General features: G+C 50.0%; 2 protein-coding genes across 5 annotated transcripts; both read right to left on the reverse strand.

Annotated features, from left to right (window-relative positions):
- Positions 1-1134: 1134 nt before the first annotated feature.
- On the reverse strand, positions 1135-11267 carry ATXN7L2 (ataxin 7 like 2; the record flags this gene model as incomplete). Of its 4 annotated transcripts, XM_081305011.1 has the most annotated exons (13): positions 9493-9563; positions 8742-8806; positions 7539-7604; positions 7106-7210; positions 6511-6721; positions 5977-6263; positions 5368-5450; positions 4784-5037; positions 3761-3959; positions 3502-3623; positions 2240-3035; positions 1586-1643; positions 1174-1274 (listed from the first exon to the last, which is right to left on the reverse strand). In XM_081305011.1, exons 3-13 carry the CDS (start codon positions 7573-7575, stop codon positions 1174-1176), a joined length of 2253 nt encoding a protein of 750 aa, XP_081161137.1. In that variant the 5' UTR covers positions 7576-7604; positions 8742-8806; positions 9493-9563. The 4 variants fall into 4 exon arrangements, with proteins under 4 accessions (XP_081161135.1, XP_081161137.1, XP_081161134.1 ...); XM_081305008.1 differs by lacking the exon at positions 8742-8806 and having other exon boundaries at positions 9493-11267; XM_081305010.1 differs by lacking the exons at positions 1586-1643; positions 8742-8806 and adding an exon at positions 1757-1804 and having other exon boundaries at positions 1187-1274; positions 9493-11267.
- Positions 11268-11406: 139 nt separating this feature from the next.
- SYPL2 (synaptophysin like 2) lies at positions 11407-25827 on the reverse strand. Its single transcript, XM_081305019.1, has 6 exons — positions 25519-25827; positions 25268-25342; positions 17711-17835; positions 16477-16678; positions 15145-15336; positions 11407-13880 (listed from the first exon to the last, which is right to left on the reverse strand). The coding sequence occupies exons 1-6, from the start codon at positions 25570-25572 to the stop codon at positions 13728-13730; spliced, it is 801 nt and encodes a 266-aa protein (XP_081161145.1). The 5' UTR covers positions 25573-25827; the 3' UTR covers positions 11407-13727.
- Between the last annotated feature and the right edge of the window lie 245 nt (positions 25828-26072).

Below are 26072 nucleotides of genomic sequence, written 5' to 3' on the forward strand. Positions count from 1 at the left end.
TGTGAATTTAGGTTTGAAGAGCAAAGGCAGGAGATGCAAGTCTCATCCCCCATCTGCACAGTAGCTGTCCCCAGAGATACTCGGAAGAACTAGGGCACTCCCAGTCCTTGCCGCCCCCACAACAGCTGCTCAGCCCTGAGGAGCAAGGTGATCCACAGCAACCAAGCCTCCCACACCCCAAGTTCTGCAACTGATCTCCCTTTCCCCCTCCCATCTCCAAAAAAGATGTGGTCCAACCCAAGGAGGCCGTACCTGGAGAGGCTCTACTAAGTCCTTAGGGGCACACTCACAGGCCAGGAAGAGACAAAAACAAGCTGTCCAGTATAAATCAAGGACATCCTGAGAGCAATTCCTAACTCAGGTCAAGCTTAAGTGGTTGAGAAAATGAGGTTGCTGTCAGACACAGTGGCACACAGCTTTAATCCCATCTACTCAGGAGGCCAAGGCAGGAGGATTGTGACTTTGAGGTCAGTCTCAGCAACTTAGCAGGACCCTATCTCAAAAGTAAAAAATAAAAAGAGCTGGGATGTAGCTCTGGGGTACAGCACTTGCCTAGCATGCACGAGGCCTTGGGTTCGATCCCCAGTATGAGAGAAAGGAAGGAAGGAAACAAAAGGAAAAGAGGCTGCTGGTAGGAAGTGGGAAAGAGAAGGGGTAGCTGAGAAACTGAGGCACTTATTTGGAGAGGGATGGAGACCTACAGCTGCTGAAAGTCCAGAAAAGCACCACAACCCAACTCCCACAGACTCAGGGCAGAAACCCAAGATACAGTCAGAGGAGTGGCTTTCCCCACTCTCCAGTTTTCCTTCCCAGTGGGACCAGAGATTCAGGGGAGCCTGCTCACTAAGAGACACATGCCCATCATCCTATCTGAAAAAAAGACTCTCCTGTGATACAAACTCCAGAATATGTGTGTGTGTGTGTGTGTGTGTGTGTGTGTAAGTAAAAGACACCTATTTCCAGGCAAATACTGGGAGCTGGAGTCTGGTTGCCTATCATCTCAACCTCCTAGGGTGTGGTTGGGGACAGTAAAGATACTCATTTTGCTACATTGTTTTTCTTCCTTTTCTATGTTTCTGTTTTTATATTTTCTTAGCAGCAACAGAACAGGGAGTCAGTCTTGAGGTATTTTAAAGAGTTTTTTTTTTTTTCTTAAAAAAAAATAATATAAAGTTATAAAAAGCGGCAGCAGCCTGGGGCCCGGATCTGGAAGGGAGGAGGTGCTGGCGGCTCCATTGCAGTGGGCAGGCACTTTCTTGTTAATGGGCTTTTGACTGTAGGAAGACAAGAGGCAAGAGACAGGATCAGGGTGGGGGCCTACCAGTTGTCCTACCCAGTGAACTGGGTAAACCAAAGGGCTAACTCTTGATTTCCTTCTGCTGGCCTGGTAAGTCAAACAGAGCAAGAGCAAGGTGAATGCCAGCTCAAAAGGGGTGGCCTGGAGTTGAGGCTGGAAAGCACACATGCACACACACACAGAGTTAGGACCACAACAGCTGTCAAAAATGTGCTTTCCTGTGGGTGTCAGGGAAGTCAGTATGGATCTGGCTCATGCCTAAATAGGGAGAACATTTCTCTGTCCCACCTCCCATGAGACCCTCCTGGAAGACATCCCATGGACAGACCAACAGGCAATTCCAGAGCTGTTATCAGAAAAGACAAAGAAACCTAGCTGCAGCTTTACTAGAAACCCTGGAGAACCTGCCTATCATTATAGAACCTGGGGGGTGGGCACATATACAAGGTGGGCACTCATGCTTATGTGGACCTTGAGTTATGAACTTGCCCTTCAATGCCACAATGCCTAAAGGAAGAAGCAAAAACAAGATACCAGCCCTCCCACCTGGCTGCTCAGCATGTTGAGCCACAGCTCGGGGACCCAAACTCCCTTTCCTTCAGGGAACAGAAGTACTACCAGGCTCTGGAATGGGAGCCACAGCCATTTCAGAAAGAAGTAGCCCTTTGGTTACAGCAAAACCTAGGTCAGGGGTGCTCAGCATGTCTTGAGAATAAGGGAGAAGACTATTGATAGGGGAACCATTTGGCAAAAGTGAGGGTTGCTTGCAAAGGGCTAACCTACCTCTGTCTAAAGTAGATGGCTTAGGAACTTTTCCCCTTTCTTCCCTTCCCTGCATAGCCATCTACCTGGCACTTTCTCCATGTCAGGTACCCACTGTGTTCCCCACCTCAGCCTTTCTGACCCCTCTCTGCCACACTCTCCAGGAAGGTGGGCTGGTACCTTCAGTGTAGAGCACTTCTCCTCAAAGGCCAGGGCCGGGCCCGGCTTCTTGCGGCGCACAGAGCAGGTCCCTTCAGAAGGGGCACCAGCCTGACAGTGCTTGGCCTTCACTGGCCGGCAGTAAGTGGCCAGGTTTTTCCGCTTCTTGGCTACCTCTTCCTCAGAGAGGCAGTTGGTTGGCAGGGCCTTGGCTGGGTGTCCAGCTGCTCCCCGGTTCTCCAGCTGAGAAGCCTTGACTGGTGTGGGGAGTGGATGAGGGGAACCCCGACAGTCCAGGGGTCCTGCACGCTTCACTCTTGGCCCCACAGTCCCATTAAGTCCCATGCCCAGGGTTGTTTTAGTCTTGGCCGAGAGGCCCCGGCAGCCAGAGGGTTTGCCTTTTCCAGTGGGCTCCAGGATACATGTCCGTTTGAAAGTGGTGGGACCAGGGGACAACTTCCGCTTTCGCGAAGGGGCCTCCACCTCTGCCCCATCCTTGCCTTTGGATGACTTGCTAGCCTTGGAAGGCGGCAGCTTGCTGAAGGACGGGGATGGCGTGTTGGCAGGCAGTGGTGAGGTGATGGCCTGGCTGCCGCCCATGCACTCCGCCTGGCTGCAAGCGGCTGCCACACTGGGGGAGCCTGCAGTGTAGCTGGGGACAAGGCTGTCCTTGGTGGGGGGTATGGAGACTGGGCAGGCGGGTCTGGGGGGTGGGCCTGGAAGTCGGGGGCAGCTGCCCATGGAAGATGGGCTCAGGGGAGCAGATAAGGGGGAGGTGACAAGGTGGGATGGAGGTTCAACCGCCGGTGGGATCTTCCTGCAGTAAAAAGAGAGCCCCACTGTGACTGCCAAGCGAATAAGAGGGCCTCCCCAACACATACCAGTTTCTCTGCCCCGCCTAGAAATGGCCAGCAGAGCCCCAGAGTTGCTGCCATCTGCTGGGAGACACTGGAATTGAGGGTTAGGAAGAAGGCTCAGGGAAATATATACTCAAACTGTATAAAATATGTGAACTAGTGTGCAGACTCATAAACAACTGCATTTTAAGACTCTACTTGAGCATCCCCTATCCCAAGTTACCCAAAAGGTACTGCAAGTGATGGCTAAGGGCCTAGACTCAACCCCAGACCACCCACCCATTCATGCCCTGCTCCAGGCTGCCAAAATCCCCCACCCCTGGCAAACAGCCAAGGCACACCAAAGAGCATGTGTGAAAGATCTGGGTTTCTGAAGTCTTGTTCACTAAGGCCTGGGAAGGGGCATTCCAGGCCCAAGAAACTCACTTCCACATGTGTGAGCTGAGGTGCCGTTCCAGCATGGAGCTGAGTGCTGAGCAGAACCGGTCCAGCCGGCGGCTAAACACATAGCATCCTGGGCTCACCAGCCGGCTCCCAAAGGTACAGAACTAGAGGTAGAAAAAGGTCGTGGTTAGTGGGGCCTGAGAAACAGGGAGGGCATCTGCACAAAAGATCTGACCTCTCCCCATACTGTGGGCCAGAAAGACTGGCCACCCCCACCCCAGGCCCTGCCCCAGGTCCTTACCGCCTGTGGCCGCGGGGGCCGGGTTGCATAATGGCAGTCAGGGGAGAGGTGGAGGTCCTCAGATGTCCCCTCCTCCTCACTCTCCTCGCTGGAGGCCTGGGCCCCACCCCGGGGCAGGGGGAAGGGGAACAGGCCTGGGTCCCCATCACCACCACAGGGGCCTTCATCATCCAACTCACTTTCAGAGGAGGCCCGGGACCTGGAAGGGCCAAAGGGGATGTGAAGGCAATGTGACTGGTGTGGGGTCAGGGTGGGGGAGTCCCTGAACCCGCCAAGCTCAAAAAGCCAGGGCAGACACCCTGCTGGGCAACCAGAGGAAGGAGGATAGGACAGGAGGGCATGACAGAGCTCACAGAGTAAGAGACAAGAGTCCAGGGCCACAGCTCCCAAGGGATTCTCTTCCCAGCCCCTTCAGTTCCCAGGCCCTGCCTCCTCAGGGGAAAAATCTGCTCCCGATTCACTTCCTTCAGAAAATCTTCGGAGCTTAACTGCACCCAGCTCTGGTCAGCCCAGTCAACTCTCTCAACCCCCTTCTTGCATCACATATTCCTGTGAGCCTGTCTGGGAGCTGAGCCTGTGTTTCGTGTCTGCCCCTCATGTTACAGGCAAAGAGGCGTGTGTGTCTCCTTCGGCAAGGCAGGCTCTCCCCGGGATCCAGCGCAGCCTCTGCACACGAAGGGGCCAGTGAATGAATACATGGTAGGACTGCCTCACCCAGGACCCTAACCCTTTCAGCTCCCTAGTGAAAGTCTTGGCCTATTGGAAGTAGCTGGGAAAATGTTCATATCCTTGTGTTGGATCTGGCACACCACAGAAAGGCTAGGGTATTGTGGTAGCCTGGGCAGGAACAGGGAAATCACCTGCTTTCACACCACTGCCAGGGGCCTAGGTATCCCCCCCACATTCAGGGTGGAGTGAGCACATCTTGCAGGACAGACACTTCCTGCACCTGTCTTCAGGGGTCCCTGGTGCCTTAGGGGCCAAGTATCCCCAAGTGAGATGGGCGTTGGATCCTGGACATACCTGGGCAGTGCACAGTATGGGTAGGTCTGCTTGGTGCGAGCAGAGAAGGTGCTGCTGGCAGCAGCCACAGCTGCCGCAGCCTGGACTGAGGACGAAGATTCCTGGGAGGGGCGCTCAAGCACTGGCTCCTTGCGCCCTGGGCTCTTCTCCTTAGGAGACTCTCCTTTGCGGGAGTTGGCCTTCAGCTCTGCCACTAGCACATCAAAGTCCTTGGCCCGGCCCTGGACCTCCCGGCGCTGGTGTACCGAGTGGATCTAGAATACAGCAGGGTGGAGGGTGGGGAAGGGGTGTGAGCTGAGAGGTGAGGGGTAGCTGGGTGCTCTGGCCTGGGCAAGCTGAGGGGGGTGTGAGTGTGTTTGGGATATATTTGTGTGTCTTTGTTTTACTCCCCCATGGAGCCAAAATCCTGTTTTGGGGTGGGAGAACCTGGAAGCTACTCCCTGCCTGCTGCTCCCATCTGCAACACTGGGGTGGCCTCCTCTTCCCTTCCCAGCCTCATCCCTGGATAACATCTAAATTCCTTTCCTAGCCCAGGTCCTGTGTCTGTGTTAGGCTCCCTCTCCATGCAGTAGAAATCGGGTTACCTTGCAGGTCAACAGGCGGGTACAGATCTTTTTGGTCTCTGGATTTATGACCCCACACTGCCTATTGAGGTCGCACTCCTTCCCTGTGGGGAAAGTGGTTCCAGTGAGCATAAAGGCCATTTCTTAGAAACCCATGGGAGAACCTGGCCTTTTCCTCTAGGGGCCTGGGAAGAACTGGCTGTAAGGTGGAAGAGCCTCCAGCCCTCAGGTCTGAGGCTCCCCTTGCAGGAAACTCTTCAGGGTATCCAGATCTCTGCAGGTGTGTGACCCGTCCCTGTCCCCAGCCCTAGCCCAGGCATTTCAAGCTAACAGCAGGGCAGCACATATCAAGAAGCAAAAGCAGCCACAGGAATCTAGATGTAAGAAAGGAGGTAACAGTCAACTGCCAAAGGGGAGGAGAGTAACTTCACCTGCTTGGACATAGACAAGTGTCCTAGATTAGGAGACCTGGGCTAGAGAAGCTTTCCTTGGATCAAGGAGGTCAAGAGGTAACAGGGCTTCTGTACTCTGTAAGCTGTGTTGGTCAGGCCTGGTCCTTCCTGACTTCCAACCCATCTGGCCCAGGGTCAAAGCAGCCCAAAGGAGCCCCACAGGACTGCAACTACTCACGAGCCATCTTGCGGTGAGTTTTGGGGGGCAGCCTGGCCCCACCAGGCTCCTTCTCTGGGGGGCTGCCTTCGGCCCGGTGACTGGAACCCTCACCAGGGATTATCTCGATGCTCTCTCTGCCAGGAGGTTCTTTAGAAGGGAGAGCCATAGGGGCTTTTCCAGGGGAGTCCTTAGGGAGGCTGCCTGGCTGGCTGAGGAAAGCAGAGGGTGGGGCCACCCTGATTCCATGTCCATCAGGCTTCGGGAGACTGGACATCTTCTCCAGATTCACCACAGGCACGAAAAGGCTACACGTGGAGAGAGGGTATGGGCTGGGGGGTGGGGAGGCTGGGCCTGGACCCTAGCCCAGAGCCATCTCCTTCCTGGCCCTGAAACTTGGGTGGGCTCCAGGAGGTATGTTTAACATGGGAAAAGGGAAGCCCACATTGCCTGGAACACATGGGAGGGAGCTGCAGATGGGGTTAGCTGCCTCCACTGGTGTCAACCCCTCCCTGGGTCAGGGTTGGTCTTAGGGAGTCTCCAACCTCTTCTTACCAGAGGTTGTCCTTCTGGGTCTTCTCAGGAGGCTGATGGCCGCGGCTCCGGGACCCCTGGCCCTTCTCCCTGGAGGAGGTTTTGGTGGAACCTGGGGCCCTACAAGCTGGGCCCTGCCCATTCACTACATGGCATTTCTGAGAGCTGGCAGGGGCTGGAGGTGGGGGTGGGGCCCGGGTATAAAGCTTGCTGAGGGGCCCATGTCTTCTTTCTGTCACCAGAAGGTGGAGAGAGTAATCAAGGTAAGTGGTATAAACTGCCTCCTTCCCCAGCCTCCTAACCTCCCTGTAGACTCGAATCAGAGAATCTGAGTTTCCATAACTTAGACTGTGAATTTGCCTCCTTCCCTTTTTACTTTGAGCCATCAAAACTCAGTATTTTAGACCCAGCTTCCTGAACTTCTTAAGTCCACTGGATACCAGCAGTTTGTTTGAACGATAAACCCTACCCCCCACCCCACAATGCTCTGAATCTACCTCCAGGCCCTTCCTATCCCTAGAACTGCCCTCTACTACCCCATATGACCTCCCAACTGACCCTGTGCTGAGTTCCCTGTTCCACCTTCCCCTTAGTTCCTCCCTGGGGCTCCTCTCACCGCAGTGCTTCTGGAAAGCTTGAGGCTTCACCACCTGGCTGCAGTGGTTACACACAACCAAATAGAAGTCATCATGGGCAGGGCAGTGCCCGAAGATAGACATGTCTGCAATGACAGAAGCCCTTGTCACTGGGGCTGGGGACTCCATTCCCTGTAAGATCAGAGAGCATTCCTACCCCACCACTTTGAAGGCACTTCACCTCCCAATTGATGCTCCCAGTTCTGGGTTTCATTCTAATCAATCCCAAAGTATATGGGTACCAATCACCTATAGCTAGTATCTCCAACAACAGGTCACAGGAGCCAGGGAAATTGGCTGACTCAGATCTAGCAATGAGGATCCCAAACTTGCTGCTTCAAGTGAGTGTGGTGGCAGAGGGGAGGGTGGTCCTGTCTGCCCTGAGTTCCAGCTCTAATGTGTGTTAAGTCCTACCTTCTTTAATGAGGGTCATAGCATCCAATTTCTTCATGTTTTTGCTACTTTCCTCCAGCTCAGCCCCTGGAGGAAAAACACAGCTCAGAAGTCCACCCCCTTCCCAGATCCCCATCTCCTACCCAAGTGGGGCCTGCAGCCCAGCACTGAGAAGCCCATCTCCCTAAAGAGTTCTTGATACTCAAAATCACTAGGAGAACCTTTCGGTAGATCCTGTTCAAGTTCCCATTTTTCCTTCACCTGCTGTCTCTGAAATAAGCTAAGAAGAATCCAGCCACGTGTATCATGGACCCTTTACTCCAAAGGCATGGATCAGGGTTCCACCGCTGACTAGTTGGATGAATATGGGTAAATATCTCTTTTCTGAGGTTCAATTCTCCACTTAAAATGGAAATGATCCTAATTTTTTCCCTGGAGATCTGAGTCCCTCCATGAGATTTCTCACAGGGGTCCTGTTACTCCGTGACATCCAGATACTCTCCCAGGTAACCACCCCCATAAACTCAAGTTTGCTCCACCTGAGTTAGAACAGCATTGTCAATGTTATACCCAGTTTCTACGGTCCTGCCCTGATAGAACGGTCACAGACCAGGGAAACTGCTGCCTTTGACCCTTTTGGCATCTTCAAAGTCTCCTTGGTTAGTTACCAAGCCCCTCCCCTTCTTAGAGGGGCTTTGCTCAGGGCTGCCCTTGTACCTCAGTTTCTGGGTTAATGACAAAAACATCTTAGCTGCAAAGCATCTTTTCCCCCATCCCCCTCCTTTTCTCCTCCCCCCTCCCTCTTCTACACCCCCTCCCTGTCCCTTGGAAAAAAAAAATCAATTCTGAGTCACCAAACCCATCTGACTCCATTTCCGGTTCTCAATGCACCCAGACCCTGACAATGGCCCCATCTTTGCCCACCCAGCATGGGCCAGTTCCAGGGTGGCCTGTGGTCCCACTTAGATCTGCTTTCTGTTACCTACTAACAGATTTGCCCCTTTCTTAGATGAGAAGAATGTTGGAAATCTTATATAATGTCTACACATAAGGGGTTGTGAGTTAGGCATTCAAGAGACAAGGGGCAGCTCCCACTCTTTTTAATCAGTTAAATCCAAGTGTGAGGAATGATGGACCCAACACGACTGGGAGTCAGATGTCTCAGTAGAGAACAAGTGTCATTAGAGACCGCTCCATGAGGTTTTCTCCTCCACCCCTTCTCACTTGCAAACTTCTTCAGGGGTGTGATGCCTGCTGTCACCTCCAAAGGCCACGAGGCCAGGTGCTCCCTGGGGCCCAGGAGACAAAGATCAGAAGAAGGGGTTGTAGGCCCACTCACCAAAGGCACTCAAGAGCCTACAGAACGTAGGAAAGAGTCAAGAGGTAGGGCAAGAGATCCAGGAAAGGACAGAGGACTGAAGGCATGGATGGATGGACTGAAAGAGGGAGGGTGTGAGGGAGGATAGATAGAAGGATGGATGGAGGAACTATGTGGAGGGGGCGGGGGTCTAGAAGCACCGCAGCCGTCAGGCAAACGCCAAAAAGGAGCAGGAAATGTGGGGCAAAAGGCAAAAAGAACAAGAGGTTGGGGAGGGGAGCACAGAAGTGGGGTGCGTGGGAAACACGTGGAGAGGACTGTTGCGGATGGAGACAGCTGGAGCAGGTGCACGAGGGGCGGGAGCTGGAGGCCAGCAGACAAGAAGAAAGATAAAGGCAAGTAAATGTGGAGGCAGGTGGTGGCACCAGCAGAGACAGAGGTGGGCAGGGTGGGTTGAGAGCGATGAGCCGGCGCTAGGACCCGGAGGCGCGAAGGTAACAGAGCGGGCGGGCACTAGGACCCGGCGGGTCCTTTGTTTGGGGGGCCGGGGAGCCGGACGGCGGCTCCAGTCGGCGGCTCCCCTCTGCTGGCGGGGGCCCGGAGGGGGGGAGGGGAGATGGTGATGGGGTCCCCGGACTCTAAGGTGGCTGTACTCACCATCAGCCGCAGGCAGGTCGGCCCGCTCCACCCACGAGCTCCAACTCTGTCCCGCGAAGTCATCGAGACTCGGCACCCGCCGCTCCAGAGCGGCCATTGCTGCCGCCGCGCGTTCACGCACCGCCATCACCGCCGCGGACGCGCGCCCGCCCTGGCGCCGCCGCCGCGCGGCCCCCTCCCCCCTGCCCCGCCGCGGGCACGCCTCCCCTCTCCCCCTACCTTTCCAGTTCACTCTCTGCGCAAGCACAACTCAGGTCGCCTGCCCCCTCCTCCTCCTTCTCCTCCTCCTCCTCCTCCTCCTCCTCCTCCTCCTCCTTCCCGCATAGCCTTCTGGGAAATGTAGTTCCGGCGCGGGTGCTGTTTTCTACCGAGTTTGCCGCAAGAGCCCTTCCGAAAGGCACGTTTGCAGGCGGAATAGAAAAGACCAAAGCCCCAGGATCCCCTCTCCTAAATCTTGTGCACACATTTTCTGTACCACGAGTCACTCTCCCAAGCTCACTACACACACACCCAGCCCCAGACCTCTCTCTGCCAAAGAAGCCCCTCTAAGCAGTGCATCTGCCAGCTGGCTGGCGCCCCTTCCCGGGCTGGCGGCCACGAAGCGACTCCGCTCCCCCGTAGATCGAATAGGGTAGGTGCAGGGAGGTGGGCGCTGTGAATCAGAAGGGCAAGGGGAGGGAGTCTGTAGGATGTGCTGAAGGACACAGGGGTTGGTGTGGGGGAGGGCCTCGGCCCCTGTGTAGTTCCTCCTCTGTGGGAAACCCCCGTTGCCCTAATGCAGGGCAGATGATTGGAGTACCGTTGTCTGGGTTTGGGAGGACCTGGCTGAGCTGATCAAGATCACCTGTCAGGATGACAGAAGGCTATCTCCGAGCCAGAGCCAGCCCCGGAACTAGGGTGGCCCCGAGGCTGCTGGTTTTTGCAGCATCTTTGCTGATCCGTCTTTCTCCTCCTGAGAACTGCGATCAATACCCTGCACCGCCTCTTCCCAAACCCTGGCTGGACCCTGACTCCATCCATCATTTTGGCTTCTTTTTCTAATGAATATTTTCTCTGCTACAAGGGCTGCTACTGACGCCTTCGCATAGGAAGATTTCTCATCAGATTTGTCATTTTCCTTGCTAAGGCCTGGAAAGTACCTTAATCATCTACCTCTTTCTTCTCCGCAGCTGTTAACATTTTATTCCCATCCTCACACAAGAGACAAAAGTCTTCCATCTCATTAGAAAAGAAGTACTAATCCTCTTTTTTCTTCCTCCACCCCTCACACTTTACCCTATATCCCTTTAGCTAAGAGGAAACCAGGTGTGAGAGCAAATAAGTCAAGGTCTATGAATTCAAAATCTCAGACTTTCATCCAGGGAAGGTTTAAGTACTTCAAAAATAATATTTGAGGGTCTTAACCAGACATCCATGGATGATGCCTAGGGCGCCCAGTAACCTGGTGAAATTGAATGTAAAATCATGCTCAAGTGCATTTTTCTAGGGAATGTTAATGTAGAATGCAACTGTCTGAGGAGTGGGTAGAGGTGCAAGTTTGTTCAGCAAGAACCTTATAGTAAAGAGGAAAGCATATGGCCCTCAACTCATGACAGGAAGCTTGTTTGGGTCACAGATGGTAGGAAAGCAAATGGAAACAGCATTGTGGAAGTCACTATCTCTCGCCTTTTGAGTTTGCTCCAGATTTGCTAACGAGTCAGTTGCTTTGGACTAATTGGGTGCCACCAGAAGAGGCAGTGTCACCAGACTGGGGCCTGCCAGGAACAACTGCTCATCCAGCAGACTCTATTGCTTGGGGTGCAGAGTGGAGGGGAGTGGAATGTTATCTTGGTAGAAATGTTGATATCTGTCCAAGAACTTAAAGCAAGGGAGAGGAAGAGGGGGGAAAATTCCCAGAAGGGCTCCAGTCTTGGCTCCTTCATGGCAAATGCTTGCAGCACTGTTTATTCAAATGTGTAATAACAAGCACCAGAAAACAACATGCAACATTCTCCCCCCACCCCTGACCTGCAATCCCAGAAGTAGGAGACCTATGACCATAATGTTGAAGGGAACTCATGTTTAGGAAAGGTTCAAGGTGGGCATTCTGGCAGGGCAGATTCTACCAGGGCAAAGGGCAAGTGCCCTGCCTTTTGGCCTCCTCCAGTATCTGGAGAAACCAGACACCTTCTGCTACCTCAGGCCCCAATAGGCAAAGCAGTGATGCCAGCCCTGGTTGGAGGGCATATGACTCCTATAAGGACAACCCTGTCCTTGGCACTTGGCCCAGGCAGCCCTCTGGAGGTAATGAAGTGAACTGGCCTTTTAGGGAGGCCATGGAGAGAGAGAGAGGCCATAGTCTCTTCTGGCTAAGAAGAGTCAGCCTCTTTAGGAGAAGGAAGAGTCTTCTCTGCTGCAGGGAGAATTCTGGGATTCCTCTGCAGGAGTGAATACCTACCCCTTTACCCAGCTGAAGGGCATTGCTACCTTCAGTCTCCAAATGAGAGTACTTTATCCATCACATTTCAAATAAATTATAAATACGGACACAATCCAAATAATAGAAGTAGTAGAAGCTGCTCACAGACCCCCACAGGGGCCAGCCTGAAGAGAAATGAAGGTCACCCCTTTATTCTCTGTGTCTCTGGCCATGTAGGCGAAACTGTCTCCCCTTGTCCTGGAGTAACTATGGGTACAACTCAGGACAGAGAGTTTCATATTTAGAAACATTCTCATCCCCATCTTCTTTCCTCCTTCCTCAAACCCCTTCCCAACATCTAAAAAATGAAAACAAATTGCTGAAGGACTCTGGAGCTTTGAGGGATATAAATCTCACACTTTCCCCATCAAGTGGGAAAACTCTGACCCAAAGAGGAAATAATTGGCCCGAAGTCAAAGGTGCTGACCCCCAGGTACTCCAATAATGCACATGTTACTATGGGTGGCATTGAGGAAGGTGAGGAGGTTGAAGGGGGTTAACTCAGTCCTGAGGACAGACTGGCATAGGACACATTCACCTTTGGGATGCTAAGTGGGCCAGTTGGCACTGGATTGGAAAATGGTTGAATTCTTCCCTCTTCATCCTTCCCTGAGCAGTCCGATGACTGGGGCAGATTGAAGTGTTCTGAGTGGGTAAGAAGTAGATGGCCCTTGCCCAGTTAGCATTCTCTGGCCTTGGAGTCTAGAGAGGGACTGAGGAGGTGTCAGGAAAAGGAGACACACCAAAGACAAATATGGAACTGGGTCCCAAAGTGAAGAAGCACCAATAACATCAGGCTGCCCTGGACTGGGGAGGGGATAGACCCTGGCAAAAATGAGGAAGCAGGAGAAGATGGGAAGACAATGGAGAGGGCACATCCTTTTGTAAAGATGAGAAGGGGGAAGTATGAGAGAAGGACTGTATAAGGAACCAGGGGGAAACAAGCAAAGAGTAAGGGGAAAATGGGCCCATCCATCCATGTCCTGGGGCTCTGGGGCAACTCAGCCTCATGATGTCCTTCTGGCCCTTCCAGAGCCCCTATCTGGCCCCACAGGAATGAAAGGAAGGCCTGGACAGACTTCAAAAAGGATCTCGAATGCCTCAGACCCAAGAGGCAGGGGAAGGGAGGTGAACCCGGTGGTTAGGTGAGGGGACCTGAAATGGAGATGCTCCTAAGCCCTTCATCTTGTGTCCCAAGTGTGAGATGAGACCAAGCCCAAGAAGGACAGGAAGGAAGGTAAAATTTTCTAAGGTAAGTATAGTTTAGAGTGCTGGTGAAAAGTGCCCCACCCTGGGGGTCGGAGGACCAAGGGGATAAAAGAAACTATTTCTATCAGCAAGTTTCCTGGCAAGTTTTTTCCTCAAGTTGCAACTCAGTTGCCATTTATCTGCTCCCATTGAGTTCAGGCTTCATCTAGATGCTCTAAGGGCCCTTTTTTAGGCTACTGTACCTCCCTGGTTCACACATGGTGGGCTCTGTGAGCAAAGAGAAGCCAGAGAAGAGTGGGAAGCACATTGGACTCTGGGAAGGCTGGAGATCAGTCAGTACACAAGAAGCACTGAGCTCCTGCCATCTGGGGCTCCAGCAAGAGGAGGGATAGGAAGCCATGGGGTGGGCTGCCCAGGTTTCCAATAGCTGACGTCTGCCCATCTGTAGTCCCAAAGCTCAAAGCCCAGAATGATGGGGGAAGGGAGTTGGAGGAGGAAGAGGAGGTCCTGGGAGCTGTTGGTGTTGAAGAGGTGCTGTCCAGTTCAGGAGTAGCCAGGCTGGGACTGTTTACTGCTTCTCCACTGCTCCCTGCTCAGCTGCACTCTCCTGGCTGGGGCCCTGGCCCTGGTCCTGGCCCTGGCCCTGCCCGTGCCACGGGGTCTCCTTGAACACAAACCAACAGTTCCCGGCCCACAGGAAGAAGTTGATAAAGCCGAAGAGCTGCAAAGGACATCAGGGGAGTATGTGAGAATAGTAGGGGAGGGATAGTATGAGAACAGGGAGTGGGGAGTTCCTGTGTTGGTGTAAGAAGCTCAGAGGACTAGAAAGACTAAGCAAGCTGGGTATAGAAGTAGGATTCAATGCCATCTCCCGTTAAGGGATTTCCTGGCAACTCTGTCCACAGCATGCACCCAAGATGTAGCTTGGTCACTAGCCCAATCTTGCTGGTAAAGAGGTTATCATGCAAAGCATAGCAAGGATCCAGTAGTCAGGGGCCAGCAGGGCTTCCCACAGCAATACCAGGGGCCTGCTTGGAATACCTTCTGTTGGGTGAGTTTGACTGGAGCTGTCCAAGGTGCTTCTTCCCTAGGACCAGGGACTCAGCCAGGGCTATATTCAATATTTGTTTAAAATGTTTTAAAAACCTAACAGCAGGAAGTATTTAGGAGAAGGTGTACTGATGCTTGCAATTGACTTTGAAATGCATTAAAAATGGATTGATGAGAGAAGGTGGATAGGTAAATAATAAAGCAAGTCTAATACAATGTTAATGGGAGAGCCTAGGGGGTGAGCATCTGGGTGTTCACCATAAAATTCCTTCAAGTTTAATGTATATGTGAAATTTTTTGCAATAAAATGTTAGGGGGGGGGGGAACCTGTGAGTGGAGTTCCAGTATGTTCCAGAAGCTCCCTGATGTGCCAGTCCTGAAACATTTCAGTTATGGGCCTTGATGAGGTCAGAGACATTTTCAGAGAGGGTCTGAGATAGCTAAGGTGATGGCTCAGGCACTTTCCAGCTGATGTGAGCATATTTCAATGTTTTAGCAACTAGGATGACCAAATGCATGCCTATTGGCTGAATGCACCCCTGTCCTCAAATCCCTTTTCTGTGTGGGGGTCCAAGCAACGAAGAGCCCTTTCTCACTCTGGGTCTCCTTAAGAGCTCTGAACCAGCCACAGCCCTAAGCTCCCTCTTCATATGTTCAATGTGCACCCATACACAGCATGAAACAGGCAGGAGGGATGGGAGGTAGTCATGAGGACATGCCTGGAGGTGGGGAATGGGAGTGGCTCTTGGTTCCCCCATCCCAACATGCCTTCCCAGGATCAGCACCAGGTGCAGGTGGGCACTAACTGTAAGAGCAGGGGACATCAGCCCTGGGGACCCCTCTCTGTTCCTCTTAGAACCTGCCAGCTGGGACAGGCCTGGGCAGCTGGGATAGTGCTGCTTCCCCTAGGCCCCATCAGTAGCCACAGGTCTCACCACGGAGATGTTGGCCAGTCCCATGGAGGGTGTGGCCCCAGCACTGCACACTGCTTCCTCTCCATGGCACACAGACATGGCTGCAGTCAGGCTGGATGGCCGTGTGGCACCTTTGACATCAGTCAGGCCCTTGCCCCAGGCAGCAGCAGCTACCAGCCAGAAGAAGGTGAAGGAGACGGTCACACAGAAGTCCTGGGAGAAGCAGAGAGTTGGGGAATACACTCAGAAAGTCCCCATGATTCCCTAGTGTTTTTTCCCTCTCGACATGATACTCTAGAATCCTGGGGTCTTGGGATATCTGCCTCTTCCTGTCCTACCTGACACCTATAGCCCCAGGGGGTCCAGATGGTACTAAGAAATCTGTGGGCTGAGGTTGTGGCTGGAGTAGAGCACTTGCCTTGCATGCCCAAGGCCCTGGGTTTGATCCTCAGCACCACATAAAAATAAATAAATAAAAATAAAGATATTGTGTCCACCTACAACTAAAAAAAAATATTTTAAAAAAAGAGAAAGAAATCTGTTCACTGCCACCAAAGTAGTCATGCCTCTCAGGCTGCCCTATCTACATCCTCAGAACTAAAGTCAGGCAACAAGGTGCTGAGGCTGGTCAGCCTCACCCCAAAACCCAAGTTATCTAAACTCCCTATTTTTTAATATTTAATTTTTTGGTTGTAGTTGGACACAGTACCTTTGTTTTTATTTATTTATTTTTATGTGGTGCTGAGGATCAAACCCAGGGCTTTGCATGCACTAGGCAAGCGCTCCACCGCTGAGCCACAACCCCAACCCTAAACTCCCTATTCTTTATTCCCAACTTTTCCTTTGATCACCCTTACTCATCTAGAAATAGTGGCAGAGGCAGATTTGGGAAATGGGGTTCTCTAAGGTATGGCTTCTACCTTCATAACTGGAATAAGGAGAAAGTAAAGAGAATAATTAATACTAATAACAGCTAACACTTATAGTGGTTAACTATGTACCAGATACTTTGCATACTTTCTTATTCCCCCACCCCCAGAAAAAAAAACACACTAAAAAGCAGGTATTATTTCATCCCCATTTATAGATGAGGAAACTGAGATTTTGAGAGGCTGAGTAATTTATCTAAGGCCACATAGTGACTGAAGCCATGAAGAGACTGTGCTGGGATTTGAACCCAGGCGGTCTAACTCCAAAGTCTGCTTATTTATACTGCTCTTGTGCTTTCTGTCAGTGGAAGGAAGCTATGGGAGGTTGGTAGAGGCAGAGGTTCCACATTTAGGTCTTGGGCCCAGAGAAGCTACTATGTTTGTCCATCCCTCGCCTCCATCCCTCTGGCCCATTCTCACTCACCACCAGTGGGAAGCGCTTGTTCTCCGTATAGAGGTTGTGGAAGCGCAGGTAGAGAACTAGGGCAGCCATGGTATAGAAGAAGGAAAAGATGCCAAGGGTCACAAAGAACTCAGCAGGGGCAGAGAAGTCCCCCATGAGATGCATGGTCTTGGAGGTGGATTCATCATCACAGAGAGGCATCTCATACTGGACCCGGTGCAACCTGCAGATGGTAGGAGAGGCCATCTTGAGCTCAGGTAACCAGCTTTCTCCATGCTCCAGGAAGGGTCCTGGGCTAGTTCTCACCCTGGGACTATTACAGAGTGAAGAAAGGTGTGGAACAGTACTTCTGGAGGGAAACTTGCAGTCAAAGCAGGAGCTTCCCTACAGTTTCATTCAAGTCCTACCTCCCCCTGGATTGCCATCCTACACTCATCCACCTGCCCAGATATGGTGAACATGTGGTTCCAAGAAATCAGGGCCTTTAAGGTCACAACCACAATATATAATCCATCTATTTCTGGTAGCCAAACCACTAGGCAAATCAGCTGCTTTCTGCTCCTGGGAAAACACAGGGTCACAGTGACCAAGCTCAGGTTTGAATCACCCATTCTCAGGCCTTACTTAGGCTTCCTAATTTGACTATCTTGGACAAAACAAAGAGAAAAACACAACATTTTATATACAGGAGACAATCTAAGTTGGGTGCCAAAAACATTTCTAAAAAAGGTGAGCCCTGTCTCCATTCTCCTCTGAACACTCACTCGCGCCTTCTCTAAGCTCTCAAATAATCCAGGAAAGAATACTCTTCTCTACCTCCTGGATAAGATATGCCTCCTTGTTTTCTGGGGGTACCAGGTAAGTATCCAACAACAGCTCTTCGAGATCTAAGAACTAACAAGCTTCCTTACTTCGAAGCAGAAAGGGGGCTTCTGAGGCTCAGAGAGAGCTGTTCAACTTTCTCAGCCCCTTCCAATGCCTGGGGGTTTTCTGCATGCACTTTATGACCCCCTATTGGTTGGCCACGGACTGGAACATAATAACGATGATCTATTTGTGTTTCCCTTATGTTTTCCTCTGGTCAGTTTGTCTGAGATCACTGAAGGGTGGAACGGACCTAAATCTTATAATTCTGTTGGAATCTGGATTGGCACACAACAAGTGGTCTTTAGATTTCTGGAGGAGGAAGAGACAAAGCAGGTCCTGCTGATCTCGTGAGAGAGTCTGTGCTGGGTCATAACCCATTTCTGCTCACCTGAAGGGATAGCCGAACAAAACAATGATGGAGCTCACGTCCTTGGCTTCGTTGTTGCAGCGAACTGTTGCTCCTGTCTCCCCGCTGTAGGAGCCGCAGGACCCGAAGGCGAAAATAGCAAAGAGCTGAGAGAGAGTGAAGCCCCTTTAAGAATCAGAAGGCCTCATGTGGCCAAGGTGAAGAACCACCCCCTGTCTCCAGCAGATACTGAGGGGCCAGGGAGTGAGATTCCCTTTAATATTGTTCCTCCTGGGCAGGGATTCATGGCTATCATGGTTTTTCAGTTCAGGGTGTAATATTCATCATACAGGGTAGTGGACCAGATAGCAAATGAATTAAATTAGACTTTGAGTGGTGTCTCAGAGGGAGATGAAGAGAGGAAATGGATCCTCTCCAGGTCTCCTCATTGGGCATGACACTGGGGACCAGGGGCAGCCTCTTCAAGATGAGAAGTAACACCAGAACCTCTGTAATTCCAGCTATTGGAAACTTCCTCTCAAAAGTTTTCTCTTAATTTTTCTCCCAAGGGAGAGGCACCCTGTGAAATGGATTCCTCTGCACCAATGCAGATCAGGCATGCCTGAAGTGCTTTTCATTTTTTCCTTTAGCCAGTCAAAGAATCTTCCCCTTACCTTGTTGCTAACTTCCAGCAGTTTCCTGCCCCAGAGGATGTACCGTGTAGCTGGAGGGGACAACTTCTACCAAGCTTTTCCATGGAACTACCATCCTAACTCCTCTTCCCCAAAAGCACCTTTCCTTCCAGCGACAGTGCTGGCTGGGCCAGTGCTTACTGTCCTGGCTAGAGACCAAAGAAAAGTACCCTCCACTTGCCTTATCAGCCTCTGCTATTTTCCCACTGGAGTTTCTCTTTGTAACCTGTTGATGCTGCCATTTCTCAGTGTTAAAAAGCAGAGGCGTTCCAGACCACTTGAACTATTTTCTTCTCTACCTTTCATCACATTTGACTACCTCTTGTATTGAGCAAAATGAAATTGTCTCATTCTGTGATTCTCACATTTCTTTCCAGGAAATACCCTTTCATTAGAAAAGGAGGTGGAGTCTCTTATTCTCCCACATCAGTTGCTCAGCCCCAGTTTCCTGTGCCCCTATCTTTGATTTGTTCACAGTGTCATCTTTCTTATTAAGCAGTGAGTTTATTCTGTGAATTGTTCATTTTCTGTATGTTTCTCTATGACTCAATGTCTTGGTCATTAAAGGACCAACTAGAAAACAACTAATCTACACTCCAGTCCTGCATCCAGAGTAGAATTGCACATTATTTTGCTGATGCCTATTGACGTTGTGAAATAAAAAGAGACCTGAACTAGGAGTCTGAAAATCTGGGTTCTAGTTGTAGCTCTGCTGCTAATTGGCCAGGTGACTCCACTGTCTGAGTCACAGTTTCTTCATCTGTAAAATGAGGCATTTGGAGGTAATCTAGAGGCTTTTCCCAGCTCTGAAATTCTCTCACTCTCAGAGGGTAATGCTATCAGTGTGCTCTTGGCTGGATTTGCCAACAGCTGTGCTCTGCCCCTGGGTGGTGTCGGGTGCCACTACCCCGCCTTGCACGGCCTGGCCCAGCAGAACTCCATGCTGGAGCCACTGACTTCTCTCTTAAGGTCATAACGTTCACCTCTGTTTTCAGGAGACTTGCTCTAGACAAATGAGAATTGTCTCCATTGGTAAAGATAACCAGAAAAGAAGATAAGTGTAATATCTCTGCAGTGCCTATATAACCCCCCCACCCCTGAATTAAGCTATGCAGGCTGCAGTAGAGCCCTGCTTGCTCACCTCCCTGACAGAACTGGAGAGAAGTCACTGGAACCCTCTGCATCCTTACCCTTCACATACTCAAAGTTGCCTCCCAGGCATAACAATAAAACTCCCTAGCTCTTCCTCAGAGGAATTCTCTCATCTTTGTGGGCTCTGTGGCTTTCTGATTCCCTGAGGAAGTTTCTTTATTTCTCTTAGCTTCTGGTGCCCAGAAATGGACACAATTAGGGTGTCACATTCTAGGAAGGGCAGCACAGTTGCATATAATTTTACCCATTGGCAGTTAGTCAGTGAATGGCTCCTCATAGAAAGTGTGCAGGTATTCCTAACTTGAGAGAGTGAGTGGTCAGTTATGGAGCCTTCTCTTCATGAGCCCTCTCTTGACAGGCACTGCTGAACATCGACAGGAAGATGACATTTCTCAAGCATCTATTTTGTACCAGGCAGGCTCTGTTCTAGATACTATTATAGTGAACAGAAGAGAGAAAAAAAATGAATTTGTTCTCATTGGAGCTCATGCTCTAGAACCTACCCACAATGGTAGCCACTAGCCAAGGCTATTTAAATTAATTAACATAAAACTAAATTTTACATTCAGTTGTTTGATCATGCCAGCCATATTTCAAGGGCTCAGTAGGCACATTTGGCTAGCAGGTACTGCAGTCATCAGCACAGATTATAGAACTTTTCCATCATCATTGAAAATTCTCCTATGTCAAAATCTTAACCTCAACGTTCTGAAACTTCTAAGCCCTGCTCTCCGATTCTTCAAAGGGCAAAATATACCCATAAGAACTTTACTGTTAATGCTTTGCTTTTATGATTCTTTGAAACTTAGGAATCTAAACATCTTCCATGATGGCTTTTTTACTTACCAGAATATTTGTTTGTTAGTACTAGGGACCTAACTCAGGGCCTGTGCATGCTAGCTGTAGAGCTATATACCTAGCTCCAAGAACACGTCTAAATATGAACACACAGTCAGATGGTGGCAGATACAGTGTGCTATATGAACTGATGATGGGAAAATCTGAGAAGAATGATCATATATCATAGAGCAGCAGAACAAAAAGGGTCTCAGAGATTATTAAGCTCAACAGTATCATTTCACAAAGATGGAAACTGAAGCCCCCCAAAATAAGATGATTTTCTCTAAGTCACATTAGCTGATGTAAGAGCCAGGTTATGAATTTACATCTCCTGATTCCCTTTCCAGTGCTTTTCCTATGTCATTCATTTATTCATCCAACACTTATTGAGCATTCATTTATTCATCCAACACTTATTGAGCATTCATTTATTCATCCAACACTTATTGAGCATCTATCTACCTTGTGCCAGGTGCTCGAGATACAAAAATGAGTAAGACCTGGCTTTTATTATCAATAATTCATGTTAAGAAGGGAATGTCATGTTAAAACAAGCAAAACCCAGCACCATAGTTATTAAAGCTAAGGTAGAAGCCAGGTGCAGTGGTACCTGCGTGTAATCCCAGTGACTGTAATTGAAGGGAGACTGAGAACTTAGTGAGACCCTATCTCAAAATAAAAAATTAAAAGGGCTGAGGATGTCGTTCAGTGGTAAAGTACCCCTAGGTTAAATCCGTAGTACCAAGGAAAGAAGGAAGGAGGGAGGGAGGGAGGGAAGGAAGGAGAGAGGGAATGGAAAGAAGGAAGGAAGAAAGGAAGGAAGGAAGGAAGGAAGGGAAAAAGAAAAGAAAAGGAAAGGAGGCTAAAGGAGAGATCTTTACTGTGTGTGGTGGGGATTACAAGGAGAGAGGAGACCTGTACCCCGGGCTGCAGAAGCATGGAAAAACACCCTCACCCAGCCCATGGCTCCTAATACTCCATCTTTCTGCCTCAGATTTGCTTCCTTCCTTAACTGTTCAGGGGACTAAGCCCAACGAAGAAGAGGGTGACAACTGAAACAACCCTGTCACCATGCACAAGGCTCTGAGAGCAACCTGATCATAAAGAACAGCAGCCAAAGATGGAGGCTCTGAGACAGGGGGATTTCTGGAATTCTGGTGCCAACCAATTTTCCTTCTCTTGGACTTGCATTGCTCCTCCTGCCTCTGTGTCACTTTTATAAAGACGTTGGAATAACTTTTCCCAGGTGTGGGGTTTTTTTTGTTTTGTTTTGTTTTTGTACTGTGGATTGGATCCAGAAGTGCTCTAACATCAAGCTATTCCCAGCCATTTTTTATTTTTTATTTTCATACAGGGTCCCCCTGAGTTGCCCAACTGACCTTGAACTTGTGATCCTCCTGCCTCAGGCTCCTGAGTCACTGGGATTGCAGGTGTGCACCACTGCATCCAGCCAACCTTCCCAGTTAAAGGATGAGGTTGTACTTTGGACTTCCTTGCTGGTCAGAGAAAACCAACAGTCCAGAGAACACCAACATCATCAGTGCAGAGCATAGAAGGCAAGTTCTTTCCCCCAAATCCTCCTCCATAATCGTCCGATTGGTTTGATGAACTCTGATGATGTCCTTTCAAATCCTCCACAGTGACTGAAATAACTCCATTACAGACACCTCAGAGTCAAATAAATTACTTTGGCATCCCAAAGGTGAAATTTTCATTAGGAGGACACTCTCAGTTAAAAGTAATATAACTTATTTATAAGCAAATGAGGATAATGACTGAGTCGTCTAGAGATCTTTTGTACCTTGCCATCAAACTGAGGATTTGGCAGTGACATTTGAATAATCTCACTAAAGGACAAGACTAGTTGGGCAGTCTGCACAGGGGAGAAAATAGGGAAAGGGGGAGGTTCGGGAGTAAAATATCTCCTGGAGTGCCCAGCTCACTAGGTTCACTAAGCATCACAGAAATTGTCTTTTGTAATCCTCCCAGTGAGCCTATAAGACAGGTCTCATTTACATTCAAGGAAAATGAGACCCATAAAAATTTCATCTCTTATCCAAATTTCTAGGACTACCAGGACAGGATACCAAATTTAAGCCAAAGCCCAACTGACCTTAAAGTCTGCCTTAAAAACAAATATAAACAAAAAACCTACTTCTCCAATAACTGGTCTATGCTCCGGTAGATTTAGTGAGATTCTTAGAATTAGAATTGAGGTGAGAATAATTTCTGAATTTTAAAGACATTCTAACATAAGCTCCTGACTCATAAAAGAATTACATCACTTTTTCCTCTCAAGAATTCCAGTAAAACCTTTGCTTTTTGATAATAATGACTATAAAAGTTTTCAATTACCATTACCATAATGGCAAGATTTATGTTTTATTTTTTCTTCCTCTAGTCAGGAGTACTTTATCCCACCAAGCAAAAAAAAAAAAAAAAAAAAAAAGAAATGAAAAGAAAAAAGGGTGAAAAAAAACCAAATGACATTTTCACTGTTGTTTCTGTGCTGGTTCCTGTGAACTTTCATGTGAGCTTATCTGCAAAAATGCAAAGCAAGTGAAACTTGTGCCCTGAATTTATGCTACCCAGGATAGCATTAAAACCAAATCATGTCTCCTTATGATTCTACACTGTGAATGAAGACTAGTTTAGATTTTGTTCCCCACCCAGGACCCTTGCGTTTAGCAATGTGAGAGAAAGGGATCTCTGTTTTGTAGTTGAGGTTTTTTTTTTTTTTTTTTTTTTGAAGTTGAAGATCATAAACATCAAACAGGTATTACTTGGTAGGGCATCAGCACTGACCCTAGGAGAACACTGGATTATTTCCCTAGGAATTGCTCTGTCCAGCCTTTATAGAAATGTGGTGGGGGGGCTGAGGCTGTAACTCAGTGGCAGGGCAATTGCCTAGCATGTGTGAGGCACTGGGTTTGATCCTTAGCACCACATAAAAATAAACAAATAAAACAAGGCATTCTGTCCATCTATAACTACAAAAAAATTTAAAAAATAGAAGAAATGTGGTAGGTATGGCAGGCTGTAGGGACAGGAGTGAAGAAGGTTGCTTTTCAGAATCCCCCCAGGGAAGGCAAGTCCATAACCAATAACTTCATTATTCCTTCATCCCTTGATAGTCTATCTTCAAATTTCCATTAGATCCATTTTGTCAAGTTTAATGATAAAATTGTACTCTTACATTTCAGTCAGGTTCTGCTCCTATGGCTGGCTCTTAATGGCTCTCTGACTTCTGGATGCCAGTCACTCAGAGCATAAATATTCTTATACGGGGGCCCCTCTGGTATTCAAGTGGTGGGTCAGAACAGGGAAGTGGCAGCAGGTGGAAGAGCTCAATCAGCAGTTGGTCCCACTGTACTTGAGGCAGTAAGGAAAGTGGGGAGTTCCGTCGAAGTCCCAGAGTCTATACTTGGGAACTCCCCAGGCTGGCCTATAGCCCTAATTAGGAGTCTCAGATATCCAGAGATAATCCCAAATACACTATTGCCTCTGAATTTCAGATTTGACGATTCTCATCTATGATTTAGTAGTTAGTGACACAGTGCTAATTCCTGTCTCCAGAGAGTTTACAGCCCTTTAGAACACAATCCTCCTGCGTATTAATGGTAATTTATTCCCTAGCTGAATGCTGTGCTGAAAGTGTATTAATTAAGTTATTCATACACCACTTGGTGTGTGGATTATTTAACTTAAAACCTCTTCTGCAGTAGTACACTAAATGCCTTTTCCCCAACAAGTTTTTATGATTTGAAAAAGTGTCTGCACCTCTCCACATTCCTAATTTAAATCCAGGAGGCCTGGGGCACTGGGAAGAACAAAGAGCATAAGTACCAGTGAAGAAATGAGGTGGTATTTCCACTAGATCAAACCATGGGAAATTGAGGACCTGAACAAATGAGTTTTTCAAGGTCATAGGGTAAATCTAATCTAGGGTTACATTTTAGCACACCAAACAATTTAAGGATGGTCAGATCCACATTTGACCAATGTTGAGAACTGAACTCCAGACAAGTGACTTGCCCAAGGTCGTGCAGCTGGAAACACAGATCCAGGCCTCTAATCCAGATTTCCAGCTTCCCAGATCTGTATTCTTATTGTAATACTACATTTTGGTTATATTGTCATTTTTTAAAAAAATATGTATTTTCTTAGTTGTAGATGGACACAATATCTTTATTTTATTTATTTTTATGTGGTGCCAGGGATCAAACCCAGTGCCTCACACATGCGAGGCAAGCACTGTACCACTGAGCCACAACCCTGGCCCCTATATTGTCATTTTTATTCTGTCATAATTTTGTTCTTTTGTTTATTCTCAGGGCTGGTGAGTTCCATTCATTCATTCACTTCCTCACTCTATTACAAAACCCCAGATTCCTCTAGTGACCTCAACAGGGAATCCTGAGCTGGGAGCCTGTCCTTGAGTCCACTCCAAGGATCTTCCAGGTCCTGGTGGGTTTGGGGCAGGTTTCCATAGCGCCTCTCCTTCCCTCCTTTGCCCTCTGAAGCTTCTCTGGTGGTGAAGAGCGGATCTCATCCCCCTTGTCCTCCTCCTCCTCCCGCCCGCCACCGAGGAGTGGTATGTGCAGGATCAGAGTTCTGGAAAGGTTACACCCGGGTCCTGTCGTCCGAGTGAAATGTGAGCGCCTTGGGCAAAGGTTCCTTGCACATAGAAGGACCGAATCCGGGACTCCGCATGCCTGGCTCCTCACCCTCCTACCACTGGGTGCTGGACAAGCATCCCCAGCCCACCCCTCCCCCGCCCACCTGTCACCGCCCCCCACCCTTCCGCAGTGGCCTAGCTGCCTCACCTCCCCAGCCCCCACCAGAGCCACATTGCTTCGGGTCGTCGTCACAGTCCAGGCTCCCGAAATAGCCCGGGGCTGGGGCAGAGACTCACCCACTGGAGAACTTTGATGAAGCCCAGTGGCTCCTCCAGCCGTCGCCAGCGTAGCCCCACCAGCAGGCGGTCCACCTGCGGAGACAGAGCCAGCTAGCTGTCAAGGCGGTGGGGAGACTAGAGAAGACACTAGTCCCTCTCCTCCTCCTCCTACTACACAGGGGCAGAGGGTGGAATCAGAGTCAGAGAGTCAGGGCCAACAATTAGGTGGAGGGGATCGGTGGCAGAGCCCAGGGGCGCTCGGGAAGTACCTGCTGGCGCGGCGACTTGTCCGCTGTGCGGCTGGGGCTCTCCGCCGACGACATGCTGGCGCAGCAGGACTGGAGCGCAGCGCGGGGGCTCGGCTCCCTCGTAGGGAGGCTGCGGGGACAGCGGTGGAGTTGGGGGCTGCTCACTCGCGGCCGTCGGCGGGCCGGGATCCAGGCTGGCGGGGTGGGTAGCGGGGGCGCTGCTGCTCGAGCTGGTGGAGGCTGTGGCCGCTGCTCTGCCCCGCCGATGCAGAAAGCCCCCGAGTCCGATTCAAACTTCTGTCAAACTCGCAGGCGAACTTGGCAGGGGAGTCACGTGGCGTGCGCTCCCCAATCCTGCTCCCGCCCCCTTTGATCCCCTTTCTCCGTGGTCAAACTCCTTAAAGGGACCTGTGGCCTCTGTGGACAGTTCGGCCTCGAAAGGGCTCAGGTTCTTTGCCAGAAGCCTTTAGGGCCGGACCCGGTAGAAACACCACGGTCACGAGCAACAGCACGGCGAATACCTGGAGCGCGCTGGGACGCGCCGGCTCCTAGTTTATCTTTCCGGGGGGTTTTCC

Source organism: Spermophilus citellus (assembly GCF_964194105.1).
Source record: "Spermophilus citellus genome assembly, chromosome: 9".
Classification (NCBI taxonomy): Eukaryota; Metazoa; Chordata; class Mammalia; order Rodentia; family Sciuridae; genus Spermophilus; species Spermophilus citellus.